Raw genomic sequence first — 23,141 nt, 5'->3', positions numbered from 1 at the left:
CAAACTCCCTGAAGACAGAGACTATGCTGTTTTCCCTCATTATATTCCCCTAATATTGAACAGCATAATAAATATATATTGGAATAGCATGGATGTGCACTTAGCAAAATCTTAATTTCAATAGTATTTTATGTTTCCAATGACATGTACAAATAGATTTCAACATTCATTTTTTTAAGATTTTGAGATCCAAATTTTTTTTCTCCCCACCCTACTACTCCCCTTCCAATACAGCAAGATCATTTAACAATATTTTCAAAGTATTAGACCATGGAAGGACCTGAAAATTCACCTTCAAAAAGACAGGAGTCTAGTGCCTTAAGCCGTCTGGTTCCACTGCTATCCAACAAAGCATTCTCCAAACTAACAACAAAGACAAGGTTTCATCCCATTGTACAATCTAACATACAGAATGTGGGGGGAAGGGTTTTGTTGTTGTTGCTGTTGCTCTGAACTTGAAAAACTACCTACGTGAACATTTCTATGTAAAAAGAATGGGAAGAGGAGACTGTACATGAAACTATAAATCCCATAAAGTTCAATTAGTTTTTAAGTACTTTGTTTTTATTTAAAACTTAAGCAGAAAAGAGAAGGAAAAAAAGAAAAAGAAAACCATTCATCTTTGTTTTGCTTCCTGTCAGGTTTTCTTTTGTTATCTGCTGTGCACTTTTTAATTTATTCTTTTTTCCCCTTCATTCCCCTCCCCATCTCCCCCAAGCAGGCTACAGTTAACTATGGATATATTGATGTGTATAGCTACACACACACACACACACACACACACACACACACACATATACACGCATATCCATACACTCTTACATACATATGTATGCATACATACATATGCATTATCTTTTATTTCCTATCCCTCCTAACTCTTTTACTTTACTTGAACCATTAATTTGCCTTGCTACTACTTAACCCACACACACACATATAAATCCCTCCTATATCCCCTCTCTCAACCCTTTCCCTCCTTCTGTATCCCTTTCCCATTAATCTATATATTTTATCCCATTCCCATTGATCTATACAACCTTCTATACCCCACCTTATCCTATTCCCTCCTGCTCTTATTGCTTTATATTTTTGGAGGGTGCTATATCCTTTTTGGCATAAAGATAAAGAAACATAGATATATACATATGTGTGTACATATGTGTGTATATATGTATATAATATTTCTGTTTTAATCCATCCCCAATGTGAGTAGGAATTCAAAACAACCAGCTCTCTTCCCCCATGTAATTCCTCTGTGTCACTTCTTCCTCTACATTTTTAGTATAGCATAATTACATAAATTTTACCTTTTCATGTAAATTTTCAGGAATCTGATAGTTTTTTGAATATCCATTTTTTTCATTCAATATTATACTTAATTTTGATGCACATAATATTTTCAACTCCAACTCTAGTTCTTTGGGGTTTTGATATATAATAGTTTAAGACCTGCAGTCTTTTATTATAGCTGCTGATTAGTCTTGTATGACTCCAATTGTAACTCCAGCATATTTGAATTTGTTTTGTTGTTGTTGTTTGTAAAATTTTCTCTTTATTCTGAGGGTTTTGATATTTAGCAATGATGCTCCTGTATGTTTTCCTTGTAAAATCTCTTTTAAGTGGTAATTACTGGAGTTTTTCTATTTCCTCTCTTATTTTATTACTCCAGGATAACTTTCTTTGATTATTTCTTATATTATTCCAACAAGGTTCTTTTTTTGGCCAAAGCTTTCAGGCAGTTTGAATATACTTATGTTTTCTCTTCTTGATCTGTTTTCCAAATCTGTTGTTTTTCTTATGAGAAGTGTCATTCTCTTCTATTTTTTCTTTATATTTTGTTTTATTATTTCTTGGGTCTCTTATAACTTCACTGTCTTCCCCTTCCCAATTCTGATTTTCAAAGAGTCATTTTCTTTTTTTTTAATTTATTTTTATAATATTATCCCTTGTATTCATTTTTCCAAATTATCCCCTCCCTCCACTCCCTCCCCCCGATGACAGGTAATTCCATACATTTTACATCTGTTACAATATAACCTAGATACAATATATGTGTGTAAATACCATTTTCTTGTTGCACATTAAGTATTAGATTCCGAAGGTATAAGTAACCTGGGTAGATAGACAGTAGTGCTAACAATTTACATTCACTTCCCAGTGTTCCTTCTCTGGGTGTAGTTGTTTCTGTCCATCATTGATCAACTGGAAGTGAGTTGGATCTTCTTTATGTTGAAGATTTCCACTTCCATCAGAATACATCCTCATACAGCATTGAAGTGTACAGCGATCTTCTGGTTCTATTCATTTCACTCAGCATCAGTTGATGTAAGTCTCTCCAAGCCTCTCTGTATTCCTCCTGCTGGTCATTTCTTACAGAGCAATAATATTCTATAACCTTCATATACCACAATTTACCCAACCATTCTCCAATTGATGGACATCCATTCATCTTCCAGTTTCTAGCTACAACAAAAAGAGCTGCCACAAACATTTTGGCACATACAGGTCCCTTTCCACTCTTTAGTATTTCTTTGGGATATAATCCCAATAACAGCAATGCTGGGTCAAAGGGTATGCACAGTTTGATAACTTTTTGGGCATAGTTCCAAATTGTTCTCCAGAATGGCTGGATTCTTTCACAACTCCACCAACAATGCATTAGTGTCCCAGTTTTCCCACATCCCCTCCAACATTCATCATTATTTGTTCCTGTCATCTTAGCCAATCTGACAGGTGTGTAGTGGTATCTCAGAGTTGTCTTAATTTGCATTTCTCTGATCAGTAGTGATTTGGAACACTCTTTCATATGAGTGGAAATAGTTTCAATTTCATCATCTGAGAATTGTCTGTTCATATCCTTTGACCATTTATCAATTGGAGAATGGTTTGATTTCTTATAAATTAGGGTCAGTTCTCTATATATTTTGGAAATGAGACCTTTGTCAGAACCTTTACTTTTAAAGATATTTTCCCAATTTGTTACTTCCCTTCTAATCTTGTTTGCATTAGTTTTGTTTGTACAGACACTTTTTAGTTTGATGTAATCAAAATCTTCTATTTTGTGATCAATAATGATCTCTAGTTCTCCTCTGGTCATAAATTCCTTCCTCCTCCACAGGTCTGAGAGGTAGACTATTTTCTGTTTCTCTAATATATTTATTATCTCACTCAAAGAGTCATTTTCTTCTTAAAGACTCTGGAACTCCTTTTCAAGTTGATTGATTTTCTTTTCATAATCTATTTTTTCTTGGATTGCTCTTTTTAAAAAATAAGAGCTTGTTAGTATAATCACTTCTAATCATAGGGGAGGGGGTAGTGCCTCTAGCTTTACTTCAGCTCTCCCCTTCTGACCTGAAACCCCAAACTAACACTTCTATCTTCCTGCAAGTTCCCACACACTAGCAGTGGCCCTGCCCCACTATTTCTGTACCCCCCAATATGCTGATTCCTTCTTACCCAGCTGGGGTTTCTGCAATACAGCTTGGCCTGACATTCCTAATCAGCAGAGGTTCCCTCTGTCTTCCAGTACTAAGAGCCCTAAATCCCCATTCTATACTGGAGATGAAAGTTCCTATGGGTAGGATGAGGATCCTTCTGACCCCAGGTAGCCTCAAAGCTCCCTTTTTGCTGTTTATGCTGAGCTGGTCTGGATATGTTTACACTTCACACTTCATGTGGCTTAACCCCCATCTGGTTATCCCCCCAGTCTAAGGTCTTGGGGACCTCAGTTCTGCCCCAAATCTTATTTGTTTTTTTACCATCTGTTTGCCCTGAGGATAAATATTATTTGGTATCTGAGGAAAACCGAAAGAGCCTGGAATTTTCTGAGCTATTCAGCCATATTCTCAGAATCCTCTCTGTAGAACACTTTTTAAAAATACCTATTCAATTCAACATATTAGTTCCAAAGTTGTCTCCTTGAAACAGATTCTCTTACTCTGGAGTCTTTAAACTATTTTTAAATAAAGGGGGTCCTAAAATGTTAAAGACAACTTTAAGCTTTAATAAATAAACATTAAACCTATATTTAAACTATTAGTGCTTAAAACTGCACTAGGACTTTTGGGACATTCTGTGTTTTTATTTCATTGCTCTTTTTTTATCTTATATACTTTATTTTATATACTTAACAACTTTGTTCTGAGAAGGGATTCTCAGGCTACTGTATTCCACATTGAACTAGAGATATTCCTAATTCAACTGGTTCTGCAATCAGAGCCAGTTCAAGGTTCAAATCCTATCTCTGATACTCCTCTTGGGCCTTTTAGAAAGACACTGAATTCCTTGGGCTTTGCTTTGTCCATACAGAGAATGAAAGGGTTGAATTAGGTAGTCTCTGAAATCCTTTCCAGTTGCAGAATCATTACTCTATGGTCCTATGTCAAGTTAGGGAATGGTGGATGGTACAGTGCTCAAAGCAGCAGGTTTGGAATCAGGAAGAGCCAACTGAAAATACAGCCTTAGCATTTATTAACTATATGATACTGGGCAAGTCACTTGATCTTGTTTATCTCCATTTCCTCATCTGTAAAATAAGTTGCAGAAGCAAATGGCAAGCCACTTGAGTTTCTTTGCCAAGAAAATCTCAAATAGGGTCATAAAGGATGAACAACTAAACAACAACGACAACCTAGATCAGATGATTGCTACATTGTCAGCATTAGAATTGAAAGACAAATATGAATCAGTAGCTGTTCTCTAGGTGATTACATTCTACTAAAAACTAACAGTTGAGTACAAAATGATTCCCCAAATGAGTTGTACCACTTGGACTCAACAAGTAGATTCTGGTAACTTAAGTGCACACACTTAACATCTAAGGGCAGGGTTCCATCAAATATTGTCATGAAAAAAGATAATAACACAAGCATTCCACTAAATAAAACACTGGAGACCTTTCTCTCAGCTCTTATTCTGATACAGAAATTGCTGCTCTGCAGAGAAGCCTTTGCCAGCAAATGGTTGGTTTAACCCAGCATTATTCCTCATTCCCAGATAATTTTTTTCCTCTATTTCTGACAACACATTTTAAAAGAAAACCAAAGTTAATGTTCTCTCCAGATTACACGTCCAGTAAGCTCATGAAATATATGTGGGCACCGGCAATAAAATGAGAAAGAGAACAAGGAGAAATGGGCCAAAGCAGCAAGATCTGAAAGCTGACTTGGGGAAGAGCTGCTATCTACCAGGAAGCTTGCAAGCAAAGGTCCCTGGACAAGTGACCACCACCATAGCAACCAGAAGGCATCCCTTCTGTCTCCGAACTCTTTTCAATCCACCATACAGTCTCTCCAAAGATTCTGAAGAATAAGGGAGCAGGAAAGGAAGGTGAGAATAGCAATGCTATAAATAGTAATGCTGATAGCAAAATCCCACAGCTCACCAGAGATTAAGAAAGATGTGGGACCGGAATTTAGGAGATGGATTTAGGATGGATTGATAGAGCTGGGAGTCATTTGCATAAAGATAATCAATGAATCCACAAGAAAATAGCAGGTTTCCAAGGAAAAGAGTATAGGTTGGTGTAGTTGTAAGAACACCGGGTTTGTATCAGAAAAATTGGGTTCCAATTCCTACTCTGACAGTTAAGACTAGTATGATTTTTGGGACATCTAAAAATTGAGGAGATTGGACTAGATGACCTTTGATATCCCTCCCAACTCTAATCGTAATTATTTGCTTCTAGAGAGAGAAAAGAGAAGGAACCGAGAAGAGAGTCTTTAGAGGGAGGAGAGAGGAACTAGGCTGAAATTTGTTATTTAGCAATGTGTTATTTAGATAGAGCTTTAGAGAGTTACAAACTGGTTTGTCCACATTATCTCATTTAATTATCCAAGAATCCTTGAAGGCAGGTGCTGAGGATGATGTCATACCCATTTTACAGATGAAGAAACTGAGACTCAGAGAGGTTCAGAAGCAGGAACTCACACCAGATTTTCTTGACTCCAAATCCACCAATAGGAGGCCACCACAGTGGTTCAAAAAGTGGAAGAAGAGAGACAAAATACATATAATATAAGTACAATGCCTACTACACTAGTAGCAAAGTGTTATGGTGAAAAATAACTTGCATTAGGTTTTGTGAACTAGCATTACTAACTTTCAAAATCTGTTTTCCAAGAGAACTCACTGGCAGATAATGTCTTTCATTAACAAAATGGTTTCTGCTGAGGCAGAAAATGGAAACACAATTCCAAGTGCATTTTGCAATAAGGAAGCCATTAGAGGAATTGCAAGAGTGACCCAAGCATGGAACAAAGTCAAGTTAAAGTGGCCCAGCAAACAAATTTCCTTTTATATTTTTATTAATGTCTTTAGTTTTTATATCGGCTTTATTTCCAAATATATCATCTCTCCCAACCCAGAGAGTCATTGCATGTGACAAAGAATAAAAAATGGGGGGAAATGTTTTATCACAATTAACATGTCAATAAAGTTTGATAATATAAGCACTCTTCTGCATCCATAGTCCCCCACTGTACTTTCTCATGTCTATTTCAGGGTCAAGTTTTAGCATTCAGTTTTCTGTTGTTATTGATATTGTTGGTTGTGGTCTTGGTGCTTACTTAGCACCCGAAACATATGTACCCGAAACATATAAATGCCAGTTGACTAAATGTTCTTTCCATTTATACCAATAAATTTTGTAAAGACATTTGAGACATTTAAAGATAGTATATAGAACAGGATACAACAGCACTCACTCTCTCATTCATTTGCCAAAATTTTATTGACCAACTACTTTGCACAAGATTTATGGGGGATAGAAAGTTCTGAGAAGTCTCCAAATAAAATAATATTTATAAAGTGCTTTGTAAACAATAAAGTATTATATATAATGTGACATCTGTCTGGTTTGTGATTATGATGGTTACAAATGTCTTATTTAGAAACTTCAAATATTTTTTAAATTATCATATTTGTTTATAGAAATATAAATTTTGAACTGTATTGGATTGTAGAAGCCAAAATACCATCCCTTGATTTTATAGATAAGAAAATTAAATTAAATTAATTTGAATTCAGATCTTTCTGATCCCCAGTTCAGCATTATATTCATTGTACCACCTCATTGAAGAAAGGTAAGTTGAGGCAAGAATTATCACCATTTTTCCTATGAGAAGGGTAAGAGTTTGAAGCAAAATAACCCTTTCCAAAGTCATAGAGCCCAGATAGGGACAGATATGATTCTAGAACCCAGGGCTTTTGACTCCTTGTCTAAGAGATCTTTCCACATTACCCTGAGAGATTGAACTACTTCCATATCTCTAATGAAAAGGATGCTATTCACTCAAAAAGAAAGGATATGAATAATAGCCATAATTCATATAGAACTTTAAAGGTTTCAAAGCACTTTCTAGATTATTTTATTTGGTCCTCACAATAACCGTGTGAGGAAGGTGACATTATTGTGCCCTTTCAGAGTTGAGGGAACTAAGTCTAAAAGAGATCAGTAATAGGAAACCAGATAATAAGAACCAGATTTTCAGAGAAGCAGCCTAGACCGTGACTTACATAGTAAGGACAGTATAAGCCATGGATGAAATGATCTAGAGAAATAGGGATCAGTGATAGTGTGAAGAGTTCCCCTCCAAATTCAGCATCCAGATTAGGTCAGACACACAATCCTTTTCCACGTTCAGTATGGAAGTAGGTAGATTTCCTACGTAACTAAGGAATTTGGCCATACCATGGAAGGCTTAGCATTTTCGGAAGGAGAAGGTCAAATTCAGGTGCAGCTGATTGGTTTTTATGCCTCTGACACCAAAGACAAGGAGAGTCAATAAATGTTTTGTTCAGTCATGTCTGACTTAGTGATGCCATGGACCATATCATGGAAATATTGGCTATGGGAGTTTTTGGCAAAGATTCTAGAGTGGTTTGCTAATTCCTTCTCCAGTTCATTTTACAGATGAAGAAACTGAGGCAAACAGAGTAGAGTGACTAGTTAATATCTATGGGCTAGATTTGAACTCAAATCTTCCGACTGCAAATACAGTGCCCTATCCACTGAGCCACCTTACAGTCTCCTGCCAATAAATTAAAAGCTTCAAGTTTTTTGTAAGTAAGATCCCAAACTTGGAGTGCTCCAGAGAAGGGGCAGCACAGGGCAGGGGTAAAAGGGAGGAGAGGAGTATGCTTATAAAATGGAGACAGTCTGAAACATTTTTCAGACTACCACAACAATGCTCTCAGGAAGAAAAGATTTTAGAACATTTCCCCCTTTACTGAAAGTAAAGTCCAGAAAGGGGGGCTAGGAAACAGCACCTGCAAAACCTCATTTATCAAGAGGGACTAGCCTCAGAAAGACTCAGCTGCCAATATGGTAATGAATGATTTTCCATGAAAGGAAAATAAACACCATTCATTTAGAAATCCATTGCTCAGTCTGTGAACTCAGAATATCAATTTCCAAATTAAGCGTTAAAAACACACTCAAAAGGAGTTGATAAATATTGTACCAACTCTCCACGTAAAGCTGATCTTTTACCTGGTCTTTTGATAAGGAGAGCTCAACCAAAATCCACAGGTTTCAGCACTTCCCTTTATTGTGCTTAAACTACACTGAGCATGGCATAAGAAGAGAATGAAAGTCAAGAAATAAAAATTCATTATAATGCTCAAACACAATGATTTTCATCAAAATGAAAACAACTGAGTCCAGAGAATTATAAGTTTTATAATGGTGCCAAATTTGACATCCAAATCCTGGATTCTAATCCTGCTTCTGCCATTAGTACCTCAATAATTTCAGAAAGTCACATTGTCTCTCCATTCTGTTTCCTCCTCTAGAAAATGAAGGGTTGAACTAGATGATTTCTAAGGTCTCTGACTTGAAATCCCAGAAAGGAAACTGATAAACTAGAATGTATCCAGAGAAGGGAAACCAAGATAGTGTAGTTCTTGATGTTCAGAAATCAGCCAAAGGAACTGGTGGTTTAGGATGGAGAAGACTCAGAGATAGGATACATAAAAGCTGTTTTCACATATACAAAGCACTGTCACATGGGGAAAGAATCCAAAATGTTCTGGCCAACCCCAGAGAACAAACAAAGAGCGATGAGTAGAAGCTGTATTGAAGTTTAATGTAAGGACAAATTTCATATCAAAAAATAGAATGAGCTGCTCTCAGAGGGTATGGAGGTTCACTCCAAAGGAAGTCACCTCAAGACTTGAGGTGAGTTTTTGTGTTCTCTTGCAGAGAGACTTCTGACCCTGGCCCAGATGAACTGAATGAGTCTCAGACACCATCCAGCTCCATGATGCTGTGATTCTAAATCCCATGATGGCAACCCAGAGTCCCAATCTCCACAGAAGAGAATTATGACACACGAGGAGCCATTACTCAAAGATAGGGACTATCTCAATGCTCTATTTGTATGCCCTACAGAACAGGTGCTGATACACCAAGCCTAGTACAGAACAGGTGCTGAATAAATGTTTATTGATTAATCAGCAGTGTGGACCAAGCCAATTGGAATGATAATGAAACAAACTAAAAATGCCATTTTTAAAAATTCATTCAAATAGCAAAAATGTTGGAGCCAATGCAACAGTTCGATTCAATTCAACAGATTTTCTGCAGGACCTTCTCTGTGCCCAGAGGAAAGACAATATTGAACTTCCTCTCTGCTCCTTTTCCCCTCTCTAACACCTAAATTGGCTCAGTTTCAACTTAACACAATCTTGGATTTCCCCAAGGAACAATTTCCTTTTTTGAAGTGCAGAATCAGGACTTCCTGAATATAACCATCTTTTAATACAACCCTGGTCAGTAAGTACTAGAAGTTATTATTACATTCATGACTGTTAAGGGGCCCGTGTTTAAACCAGTGGGTGGTCTCAGCCTATGTCCTTGAAAAGATACACAGTAGCCAGCCAAATGCTCAACAGGAATTCTATGTTGTTGGCAATCTCAGCAGAGATGCCATAATTCAATAAAGATAACAAAAATAAGCGAAATCTAACAATTCATAGGCACAGACTTGAGCTGTTATTTTTTAAAGCTACAGGGAGACCCTCAGAAAATGTAATGTCTTAAAAGCAACAATAAATATTTTATTAAGCTATTGTGGTTCCCGATCCCTGTTTCATGGAGCTCATGGATGAGCAAAGGGATTATCTACCAACACACAAAATGGTTATGTACAATGTTACCTGATGAGTCAGAGAGGTGCACAGAAATGTTCTATGAGGTTTGAGGGGGGACGTTCTTGAAACAAGGGAATCAGGAGAAGCTATGTGGAAGCATTTAAAAAGGGAGGGGAACACGAAGGAGCATGAGAATTCAGAGTATGTTCAGGATAGAACCTACTTCACTTTGGAAAAACTAAAATAATGAAATCAGAAAAGGTTGGATTATGGGGAATTTAAATGTCAGGAATTGAAGTCACTTAAATGCCTCAGAACTGTACTTACAAGTACTTCTGGATGGAAAGTACTGAACAGAACCATCATTATTATTATTCCTATTCTATAGATTAGGAAAGCAAGATCCAAGTTTCTTGGAATCAGAATTGTTATCATTTCCATATCTGTAGCCCAGGACCTAGCATAATGTCTCATATATTGTAAGTGAGTAACAAATTCTTCTTGGATTGGGCTAGATTAAATATAGGATGAAAATAGTCATGTTCGGGGCATCACAGAACAGTTTGGTTTTCTGAACCATGGCCTCTTCCTACACCAGAATGATGGGCAAAGGATGATGTTAATCTTGAGAATACAAGGAAAAACTTGCTAAGCAAGAGACTTGGCCAGTCTGATAAAAAGTGCTATAAATGGATTCTTAAAGGGAGAAGAAGAAAAATATCCATCTACAACTGTAAAACCAGACACTCTCGACGACCACAGGCAAAACATAGAGAGAACACTTTGTAAGAATGGTATCCGGTAATTCTCAAGAGAAAACAGCAAGGAAGGAGATCATGAAAAATACTTATGTGCTTGGACAACTATATAACTATCCACAGAATATCAGCAATAAAACAAAGTAAACTTGAAACTTTAACCAAGAGAAGTAAACAAAATAATATATGTATCATTGAAACCAAGAGAAGATAATGCAAGGCAAAACACCGAACTGGTGGTCAAAGACCTGAGTTCAAATTCTAAATCTGATGTTTAGCCAGCCAAATGAACTTGGACAATTATTTTACTTAAATTACACTTTTCGCTTACATAAAGTGGGAGTAACTATACTTGTGTAGCTTCTAAGTGGTGCTGTGGGCAGAGTGCCAGGATTGGAATCAGGAAGACTCTTCTTTTTGAGTTCAAATCTGGACTCAGACACTTACAAGTTCTGTGATTCTGGGCAAGTCACAACTCTGTTCACCTCAATTTCCTCATATGTGAGGAGAAAGTGTCATTCTAGTATCTCTGCCGAGAAAATCACAAATGGGGTGACAGAAAGTCAGATATGATTGAAAATGACTGAACAACATTATCAATCTTACTTGATTGTTTCAAGAGTCAAATGAAATAAAGCTTCTATGACCATGTAAACAAGAGTTATAATAATTACTGGTGGGTTTGAGTGACTGGGATACCTCCAATACAATGATGTACCTTGTCCAAAAGAAATAAATCTGTTAAAAGGAATCAGAAGACTATGGTCTTTTAGACACTCTACCCATCAATGGAAGTCTTCAGCTTTGTGGTCACAAACACAGCACAGAATATTGGGATGAGGACAGAATAAAGGAAAAACAAGAATTTGGGAGAGATTGTATAGCCTAAGAGGATGTGGGTTATGACTTCCCAAGACAGATAAGAAAAATGACACCAAGGTAAAAGATTTGATACTACCCAACTAGGAAAGTAAAAATTACTAAAACTTTGGAAGAAAGGGATTATTTCACCTTGGAATTGAGAAAAAGGCAATATCTAGAAAGTCACAAATGCATGTATACATTGTAGCTATTGACATATATGTCTTTTCCTCATATTGTATTGGAAAGTATATGAGGGGTAGTGTCTCTCCCTAGAAACTAGTACAGCCCCGCTGCTCATAGGGATTCCTAAATATCTGCTACTAGTCTTTACTAAAGCAGATCTCAAAACAGAGAAAAGAGACCCTACCGCAGGACCTTACATGCTAATAAAGGTGCCTAATAAGTGCTTATTGAATTGAATGTTCTCATGGCATAGGCTCCAAAAGGGAAAAATCCCTGAAGAAGATTAAAGGTTCAATAAAATGCCTAGCTAGTTATTGCTAATCTGTATAAGAGAGTAAAGGGCATAAAGTTTAAGGAACATTATGTATCTTGTCCAAAAGAAATAAATCTGTTAAAAGGGATTGGAAGAGTATGTTCTTTTAGACGTTCTACCCATCAATGGAAGTCTACAGCATTGTGGTTGCAAACACAGCAGAGAGTTTGTAGTTGTAGTTGTAGTTGTAGTTGTAGTTGTAGTTGTAGTTGTAGTTGTAGTTTAGTGTGCTTTGAAGGCTTCTAAAAGGCACTCTACTGCATAGAGATTGAGACTTAAAGTCAAAAAGACCTCAGTTCAAATTCAGCCTCAGACACTTACTGCCATATGTTCCTAGGCAAATCACTTAAGCTCTCTTTTTCTCTGTTCTCTCATCTCTAAAATGAGCATAATAATGGTACCTATCTCATAGAATAATCATAGAGATTAAATGATTTATTTGTAGAACACTTTGCAAACCTCAAAATTTAACACAAGAGTTTTCATTGTTTTTAGTTATATCCAATTCATCATGAACCACTTTGTGGTTTTCTTGACTAAGACACTAGAGCACTTTAGAATCTCCTTCTCTAGATCATTATACAGATGAGGAAACTGAGGCAAACAGGGTTAAGTAACCTTCCAGGATCATATAATTAAATGTCTGAAACTAATTTGAACTCAGGAAGAGATACTTCCTGACTCCAGGTCCATACTCTATCCATTATACCACCTGGCAGTTCAGTTATAGAAATGCTAGCTATTATTATCATCATAATTATTATTATTAAAAACAAACTACATAATTATTATTATTGTGGTTAGTTTTTTTTAATAAATTGCAGCAGAGGCCCCATTAAGAAAGCTAATATGAGCTCAGGAAAACAGAGAAGAATACTGAGACAATATCTTGAACAGAGATGCCTAAGAAGAAACAGAGAACCACAGAACTTTGACCAGGGAGACTAACAGTATCCTGAGCACAGACACAGAAAAAGAAGTCTAGCAGTCAGTAATAGGAGCCCAGTGATTAAATTGAGGAAGAAACAGGCCCAAACCACCCTCTAGATACTGAGGTTAGGGCCAAACGGGGTCAGATCGCTCCATTCTAAAGTGTGGGAGGAAATAGTGCTAGCTCTGGCACAAAGTCCAAAATTGAGAATTAATAATACTATGGATAGAACTGAACATAACAAGATACCTATCACTACAAAGAAATATTATAGCTCAAGATAGACAAGAGAAAAATCCAGAAGGAAATAGTTCCATACCAACTACTAGCAGATCCTCAAGAGAGAAAAAAAAGTGAATTGGCCACAAGAAATGAAGAGAAAATAAAAGGAGAGAAACAGAGACAGAGATAGAGACAGAGGGACAGAGAAATTATATAAATAATGAAAGAAATAACAAATAATAACAAATGGAGTAACAAATGAAATTGAATGCTCTAGAGAAATAATTCCATTTCATTCAATTTCATTTTAATTCATTCAATTCAAACAAATTGGAAGGATAATAAGTAGCTCAGGGCACAATCAAGAAAACCTTGTTTTCTTAATTAAAATTTTAAAACTTTAATTAAACTTAAAAAAATTAAAATGGACCAAATAGAATTTAATGATTCCGTAACACAACAAGAAATAGTAGGATGAAATCAAAGATTAGGAAAAAAAAGATAATGTAATGTATTTATCATGATGGACATGGCTCTCTTCAACAATGAACGATCCAAATCATTCCAATTGTTCAGTAATGAAGAGAACCAGCTACATCCAGTGAAAGAACTATGGGAAATGAGTATGTACCACAACATACCATTTTCACTTTGTTATTGTCTACTTGCATTCTCATTTTCCTTCTCAGGTTATTTTTACTTTCTTTCTAAATCCTATTTTTCTTGTGCAACAAGATAACTATATAAATATGTATACACATATTGTGTTTAATATATACTTTAACATATTTAATATGTATGGGACTACTTGCTATCTAGGGGAGGGGATGAAGGGAAAAAGGGGAAAAGTTAGAACTGAAGGTTTTGCAAGGGTCAATATTGAAAAATTACCCATGCATATGTTTTATAATAAAAAAATAGATAAGTTTGACTAAAAATTAAAAATGTATTTATCATGAAAAATAACTGACTTGGAAGAGAATTCAAGAAGAAATAATTTAAGAATTCTTTCATTTCCTGAAAAACATTATCAAAACCAAGCTCAAGAAATTTCAAGAAATCATAAATGAAAAGCTCTGAAATTTATGAGAGCCACAAAGCAAAGAGAAAATAGGAACACTATACAAGTCACTAGCTGCTGGGAAGAAGAGAAGGCAGAGCAGATTTCAGTTGAATCTTACTCTTATCTAAACCATACAAAGGTAAGTTAAATATATAAACACAGAAAGTTGAGTGTAGTGATTCATGTAACTTAATGGGGTAATCTACTGAGATAGGAAAACAGGGAGGAATTTAAGAGGGAGAATAGAGTCACAGAAGGATTATTAGAAGCAAAACAAACTTCACCTTCAAAGGATAAATCATAAAAGGAGATTAAGAAGGAAAGATAAAATGTAGAAGCAATATTCAGTGTCAAGGTAAGATGAAAAGTGAATGGGCAATGGAATAGAAGCAAATGGTTCTCATTTCAAAAAACTAGTATTGTCCACTTTGCTTCTTTTTTATCACCTCCTTCTTTGTAAATTGAAAAGCAGGGAGCAAAGAAAAAAAGAGGAGAAAATGGAGAAAAATACTTAATTACAATCAATTGTAATCATGAGCATGGATACACTGCTGAAAGGCCACATAACAGATAGCCAGCCACAAAGTCAGAAGACTTAGATTTAAATATCAATAATGTCAATTCCTGGCTGCATGACCTTGGCTAAATGATTTAACTTCTCACTGCTCTAGGAAGTTCTAAAATACTAAAATCAAAGAGAGTGTGTAATTTTGCTGTAGCAAAGGGAGTTTCCTTATCTGTAAATAACATTAAAATCCATAACATTAAAATCATAGGTCCAATTTTCATCCCTAACTGTGAACATGAATGGGATGAATTCACTAGTAAAGCAGAAAAGGATAACAGAATGGATCAGAAGGAAGACTCCCAACAATCTGTTGTTTACAAAAGCATAGTTGTAACATAAATACTCACATATAATTAACTTGAAAAAATATGGAAATCACTCATGATTTCAGACAAGACAACAAGACAAAATAGATGTGGTTAAAACAGATAAATATAAATTATAGTTTGTTTAAAGGCAATGGAAAAACATCAATACTAATACATATGCACCAAATGGTATAGCATCCAAGTACTTAAAGGGAACATTTATCGAATTACAGAGACAGATAGCAAAACTGAAAAGATTAATCCACAATTAATGCTTTTCTTGAGTTCATTGTTCTAGATAATTTAATAAAGGTAGAACTTTCTAAAGCAAGGCAATCCTCCCAAACTTGTCCTGAGGTCCTCTTTCCAAAATCATTTGTCAAGGTTTTTTATAGGAGTTGTTTGGAGGAGGGAATGAAAGGAAGAAGGTACATGACATCTGTTTCGGTCACAAGAAATATTATTCATGTAGAGTTTAATTACACTTTAAAAAACTGTGATTTCATCAGTGTGGTAAGGCTGTCCACCAATACAGAGCCAGCCCCTTTTCTAGTTTAGTAAATGGTCTTTGAGAGTCATCATTATGATAGAAAAAATCATTGCCCCTTGGCCAATCCGGTCATGAGTTTCTCCAAATTTACCTGGGCTGTTCCTCAAGTGACTATCATAAAAGTTCATCACCATAATTTATTATAATAATAATAATGGTTATTATTATTATTATTATTTTTATCCATTGTTAGAATTTTTCTCAAGGCCTTGATAGCTCTGGAAAGCCTGATAAGGTTCATGTCCCAGTGGTTTCACGTTGGAGACCAATGGGTCACCTTGATGCTAGAATTCCGCAATGGAGGAGGAACATACTACAATGTATACAGATGTATATACACACCCACACATATAATGTAGAACTTTTCCCCAGCTATTTTTAATCAACCATGCACTTTTTTCAGTTTTCTAATGGATCTTTGATTGATTTCTGTTTAAATGCTCTTCCCATTTATGACATTTCATCTAGTCTCCACGTTCTTGAATAACTGTCACCCCTTCCCCCATATGTAGAATGCACTCCTTCATTTCAGTCTGGGAAAATCCATAGCTTCCTAAAAAGGATTGCTCAGATATTTACATTTAGACAAGGCATTTCATATCCCAACCACCATCCTAGTCACAAGTAGTTCCTTCTCCTTGCAATTCCTTCACAATGCTCCTGCATTTTTTTATTTACTAGTGTACATATTGCATGCCATTGTTGCATGCCATGTTGTGAGCCTCCTCCTAGTGAAAAATAAACTTCTCAGTAATGAGTATTTCATATTTTCTTCATATTCCCAGAGTCTAGCATAGAAAATCCCTAAAAATCATTTTAATAATTTTGCTATTGGGCCATAGAGCCAGTCACCAATGACCTTTGCTAACTAAGAGTAATGTACTGAAAGAGCAGAGTTCAAGTTTCCCATTGAGTAGCACAAAGCAATCTTGCACTCATCCAGGTTCTACTCACAGCAGACACGTGTTGCAGGAGGTACATGACATCAATCATGTCAGCCAAGATGAGCAGCCGGGTGACAGCAGCTAACAAGGCACGGGCAACCTGAACCACAGCCTCCCTCTTAGGCAGATAACAGGGATCATCTGTAAATGTTTCAGCCGATACCTTCAGAGCTTCACCTGAAAAACAGATCCAAAAGAAATTCAGTTAGATAAAGAAAAACATGACCCATTTATATCCAATATTCACACTAGTTCAGTCCATGTTAGCAAAGTTAATGGGTCCCCATAGATTGGAGAATGGCTTTATAACTTGTGGCACAGGAAAGTAATGGGAAATCATTGTGTCATAAGAATGAAGAATATGAGGTGTTCAAAGAACAAAAAAAAAAAATGTACAAACTGACACAGAGGGGAAAGTAAGTGAACTAGAAAATGAATACACTTCGATGTCTATGACAATGTTAAGTAAAAAGAATAGTAAACTAAAGTTGTGCATTCTATCATTGAAATGACCATTCTCAGCTCCAGAAATTGGATGATGAAATTCAAATCCTTCGTTTCACTGGATCACAGGAGCCTGTGGGCATGAAGTATCATATATGTGGCCAGATGTGATTGCTGAATTGTTTTACTTAAATGTTAGGAGTTTTTTCTTTGCTTTTTTTACAAGGGAAGGCTTACACGGATGAATGAGAGTGACTGAGGAAATATACCCCAAAATGACTGTGATACGTCAAAAAATATATCCACAAAAATCTGTAAATATTTTTAAATCAATCAGACATTTAAGGAGGGTTGATCAGAGGAATCAAGCAGGCACCCTCCAGTGGTAATCAGGTTCCCCAAGAAATTCCTAAAGCAGTTGGGTAGCATACTAGATAAAATATTGAACCTGAAAATAAGAAACTTTGAGTTCCACTCTGGCCTCATACTTACTAGCTGTGTGACACTAGACAAGTCATTTAATTGCTGTCTGGTTCCATTTCCCCATCCATAAAATATAGATAATAAAAGGATCTACCTCCCAAGGTAGTTTTGAGGATCAACTGGTGTAATTTTTATAAAGCATTTTGCAAAACATTAAAGTGCTATAAAATTAGCTATTATTATCATTATTAATATTGTTAACTGTTATTGTTACCAATACTGCTACTACTACTATTACTATCACTACTACTACTACTACTACTGCTACTACTACTACTACTACTGCTACAGCTGCTGCTACTACTACTGCTGCTACTACCACTACTTCTACTATTACTATTACTACTACTACTACTGATAATCAAAAATGGAAAACACAAATGAGATGGAGAAATCAAACCACCCCACCAACTGGTGAAAAATCAATGAAGAAAGCTTCAATTTTCAAAAAAGGTAAGGACTTGGTATTTGTAGCACATCAAGTAATCTCCTTCCCATGGGCTTAGAATCCATATGAACACTAGATAAACTGTGCAGACTCAGATTCTAAAGTGAACAATCTAGATCTAGTGAATAATAAAAATAATTAAACACACATAATAAAATTGCAAAGCCATATTGGGCTTGCAAAAATAATTAGGTATATGGGACTCACTAAAATTCAATACTTTATACTCCAAATAAGCCCAAATCTCCTCAAGGCTTTGGGATGGAATTAACTAGATCCAATTGTGGTGCTTAATCTCAAGAGAATCCTTTTCTACTTTGACTTCTTTTTCTGACCTGGAGTTACTTCAGGAAAAATCACTAAATCTACTTATATTTAGTTTCTGCCTAAGTTTTCTCAAATATGAGTAAAAGGGACCAAAGGCACAATATATATGGGCAGGATAACCTTTTGCCAAAGGGAAAAATGCAAAAATTTCATAGGATTCATAGGAATCCACAAATATCTACAGAAACCCAAATGCTCAAAATGCCTATTAGCTCCTCACAGAAGGAAGCTAAAGCTAAGGTTTCCCCAATGACTTCTGTGATATTCTGGTGAATCCCTAGCTCAATCAAAAGTTCCTACGCAATTCCTTCTATATTTGTAGGGTCCACATCTGGTTTGTATTTCTATCCCTACCTTAAAGCAAAAATATCTTGCTGATTGAGCAATCCCCCTTTGACCCTATCCAAATAACTTGCTAGCTTTCTTCTATTTCTTCATTGAACAATGCTAATGAATTAAATGGGCATTTTTTTTTCTTTCTCCAAATAACTCTGAATCAGGAAATTCCTTCTAGAATATATAACCACCAAACTCTTGGATTTGGGAACTCCCGAACTTGGGGTTACATTTGAAGCTACCTCCAAAGCTAAGACTTCCTTCTCAAGCTGAATGGATATGTACAAGCTTGTTTCTTCTAAGAGTTTATTAAGAAAAGTTTTCATTGTCCCCTCTTGAGATAGGAAAATCTGCTCTTAGCATCTCTTCTCCCAAGACATGTTCAAAATCATGTAATTAAACATGTGACTAAAATGAGCAGTTGAGATTGTCAACTCCTAGTGAGCATGAAAGATCTCTACTGACAGCCATCTTGTTTACAAATATAATCTCTTTAATGAAAAGAATTTCCAATCCAATATATGATGGAAAAGAGTCCTACTTTAAGTCAAGCATATGGCAGTCCTTAAGAAAGATTTAATATCAGGAGAATTCTATTGTACTCTTGTAGAGTCTACTTGAGTCCCCCCCCCCTCAAAAAAGTTTCGCCGTGGTAAAAAATACACCACCTCTCCTTCAAATTATAAACAGTTTATCTTTTTATGCTTTGGTATTAAGAAAATGACAGGTATAATTTCTACCCAAAAGAATGAAGAAAATTTAACCTGTTTAAATCTCTTTAGTTCTTGAAGGACATTCCAAATTTGGGGTATTTCCAGTACTGCAAATCACAGAAACAATGAAATTTCTCATAATGGTTAAAGTCCTGAAAATCCTTCACTATCACAATCTGACACATCACAATTAGATATAACAATGGATGTTGAGGCTATGCCATATAAGGTTCCTTTAAAGGAACTATGAATGCTTAACCTAGAGAAGACTCAGTAAGTACATGATAGTCAGGTTTAAATATCTGAAGAGTTATTTTATGGAGAAGGGAATGAATAAAGCAATGGCCTTGGAAAAAGGAAGACCTCTATTTGATTCTTGCCTCAGATACTGTTTATGTGACCCTGGGCAAGTCACATTTCCTTATCAGTAAAATGGGAGTAATAATAGCACTTACCACAATCATAGGAAGAAATGAGATAATATTCACAATAAAACACTTTGAAAACTTTAAAATAACATATAAATATGATTTGTCATCAGTCATTATTGTTGTTGTATTTGGCCCCAGAAACTAGGATCAGTAGTGATATATGAACATATAAGTTTATGCTTTGTACCAGAGAATGCTTCCTTACATTTGGAGCTGTCAGGGAGGGCGTATTTATCTCCTTTTTAGTGCTTTCATCTCCCTTCCTGAGAAGTCGGGGGGGGGGGGAAATGATCACTTCCTTTTTGGGGTTCTCTATTAACATGTTTGAAGTTTGACCCTCCCCAACTATTCTGTGCTGGCTTGATTGGTGGGACAAAGAAGGGGAAGTGATTTGTGTAGGTGGAGTAGGAGGAGGAAATTGAGGCATTCTCCTGGTGGTGGAGAGAGGAGAAGGTGGGGAAATGCACTGACTCTGGAGGATAATGGGGTCTCTCTCCATGGATGTTTTCAAATTGAGATTTGGTGACCAAACACTTGCTATAGATATTATAGAAATAATTCTCAATCAAGTACGGTTTAGATTAAATCATTTTTGCAATCTTCCGCTCATCCCTTATGTGGAAGTGAGGTTGGATTTGTTTTATTTGTTCTCAAATGGAAAAACTGAGAAAAAACAAAAGTAAAAAATCAGAGATAGATTTCACTTTGATTATAAGGAAAACTTTCTTTAAAATGATGGGCATTTTAAAGTAAGGTAGGTCACCTCAAGAGGGTAGGATCCCTATCCCTGGAAGTATTCAGATGGAAACTTGGGTAATCACTTGTGGAGAATGTTGCAGAGAAGAACTCTTTTGTTAAGCACAGTGAGGATAAAAGTGCCTTCCAAATTCTTTGCTTCTGAGTCATGAAAACTAGACTAAGAACTATCTCACAGCCCTAAACACTATGATATGAAACCCCTTTGGAACATGAGTGCTGAGAGGTCAGAATCACATCCTCTTTGTAGGTTGTGGTACCGCTGGGCTTTTACACTCATTTGGGTCATGATTCCACCCACTCTATAAAAGTTAAACTATGTACCAAATAGTCAGGTGAAAATAATAATGCTTCCAAACCAGCCAGAGCTGGCAAGCAAGAAATTCGTATTAGTGAGCGAATCACTGAATTGAAATCATTGAAGAAAAAAGTGTCCTGTTTCTCTGTCAAAAGTCTAAGGACTTGGGTATTCAATGAGATCCAAAAATAAGCCTGAAAAAATGAAGAATTTCATTCATCAAGATCCAGGAGGCACTTAAACAGTTACCTCCCAGTAGATAGGACCAAACTGAAAGGTAAAATATTCTAAATTTGGAGACTTGGGAGAAACTCATCTCTCTATGTGTGGGAGTTAAGAAAAGCCAAAGCTAACACTTTAAAAAAGCATCTTTTATAGGTATGGGTCTAGAGCAGGGGTTCTCAAAATACGGCCTGCAGGCCAGATGCGGCCCACTGAGGACCTTTATGCCGCCCGCTGGGTTATGGCAAATGGGCTGAGGGGTGGAGACAGACTATAGTCCGGCCCTCCCACAGTCTGAGGGACAGTGAACTGGCCCCCTATTTAAAAAGGTTGAGGACCACTGGTCTAGAGTCACCCAAAGGGCAATGGAGTTGAGCTTGGTGGGTATGAGTAGCTTTGAAGAACTGTGCAAAAGGAACAGGGTAAATGATGTCATTAGAAAGACATTTCACTTGAAGAAATTGGCTAATCATATATGTTGCAAAAATGAGAAGTAATTGATGGACTACCCATGTGCTCCAGGGACGTCCATATGTCATCAAGAGACAGAGAAGGTCTCCAAGTAATGGGTGAAGCTCTCATGTCATATTTACAGGAATATTTACAAGAATTACCCAGGTTTGGTAGTTAAATGGTTTGGTATCTATATCTAGAGAGGATATTCACATCCATTAAGTAGCAAAAATTCATACTAGTAACCAAATATAAGAATATGAGTTATTGACAAGAGATGAGCTACTTCATATAATAGAGTATTATCCATTAGGATGAAAGTCCCTTGGGGGCAGGCATTAGGTTGGAGTTATTGGTCTTTATATCTCTAGGTCTTAGCAGAAAGCTTAGTGTACAGAAAGTGCTTAATAAATATTTGTTGATTAATTGATCTCAGTTCTGAAGAAAAGCAAATGAATATTACATTTATTAACTGAAGCTAAATACCAAATGTTCCTTCTACATAGAAAATTAGCATGCATTAGCATATAGAAAATTAGCTAAAATTAGCCAAAAAACAGACTTTACTGTTTAATAAATACTGTGCTGCACTGCATGTAATAGGAGGTGTGTTTTTTTTTTTAATTTATTGGTTTGTTTTTCAGAACTGGCTTTTTAAAAATTGCTTTGTTTATGGATTTGATCTCTGGAAGAGACAAGAAACATGATTCACTGAGAAACACAAATGATGTAAAAACAAAAGATATCAATAAAATTTACATTTTGAAATACATGAAAAGTAGATTAAAATAAATGAGAGGAAGAGAGAGAAACACAGAGAAATAATAGTCTTTTGAGAGGCAATTTGGGTTGTGACTTTCCCAAGATCACACAACTAGTAAGTGTTAAGTGTCAGAGGCCAGATTTGAATTTAGGTCCTCCTGATTTCAGGATTGATGCTCTATCCATTGTGACATCTAGCTTCTCCTAGTCTTTTTTTTTTAATGGACACAGGTCAAACATTCACAAGATGGTCAGAAAAAGCAATAAAAGAACACTTTCAAGATCTTAAGAACTTTAGAACTGATTGTATGACATGGGAGACACTGGCACAGAATCACCCGGCATGGTATGCCCTCTTCAGAGAATCTCTCTCAACAACAACAAAAAAAAAAAAAACAAAAAACAACACAACAAAAAAACAAACAAAAAAAAAAAAACAAAAAACAAAAAAAAAAAAAAAAACCAAACAAAAAAAAAACAAAAAACAAAAAAAAAAAAAAAAACAACAAAAACAAAAACAAAAAAAAAAAAAAAACAAAAAAAACAAAAAACAAAAAAACAAAAAAAATAAAAACAAAAAAAAAACAACAAAAAACATAAAAACAAAACGAAACAAACAAAAAAAAAAAAAAAAAACAAAACAAAAAAAACAAAAAAAAAAAAAAAAAA

The 23,141-nt window shown here is 35.8% G+C and overlaps 1 protein-coding gene across 2 annotated transcripts in view; it reads right to left on the bottom strand.

The window, feature by feature from the left end:
• Positions 1-23,141, bottom strand: part of CTNNA3 (catenin alpha 3) — a 2,038,107-nt gene that overhangs the window by 1,902,868 nt on the left and 112,098 nt on the right. For both annotated transcript variants that reach the window (XM_074296610.1, XM_074296611.1), the window contains exon 4: positions 16,810-16,976. In XM_074296610.1, the coding sequence (XP_074152711.1) occupies positions 16,810-16,976 (167 nt within the window). The remainder of the gene's footprint in view (positions 1-16,809; positions 16,977-23,141) is intronic.

Source organism: Sminthopsis crassicaudata, chromosome 2 (genome assembly GCF_048593235.1).
Source record: "Sminthopsis crassicaudata isolate SCR6 chromosome 2, ASM4859323v1, whole genome shotgun sequence".
Classification (NCBI taxonomy): domain Eukaryota; kingdom Metazoa; phylum Chordata; class Mammalia; order Dasyuromorphia; family Dasyuridae; genus Sminthopsis; species Sminthopsis crassicaudata.
This window is presented reverse-complemented; position numbering and strand designations above follow the sequence as displayed.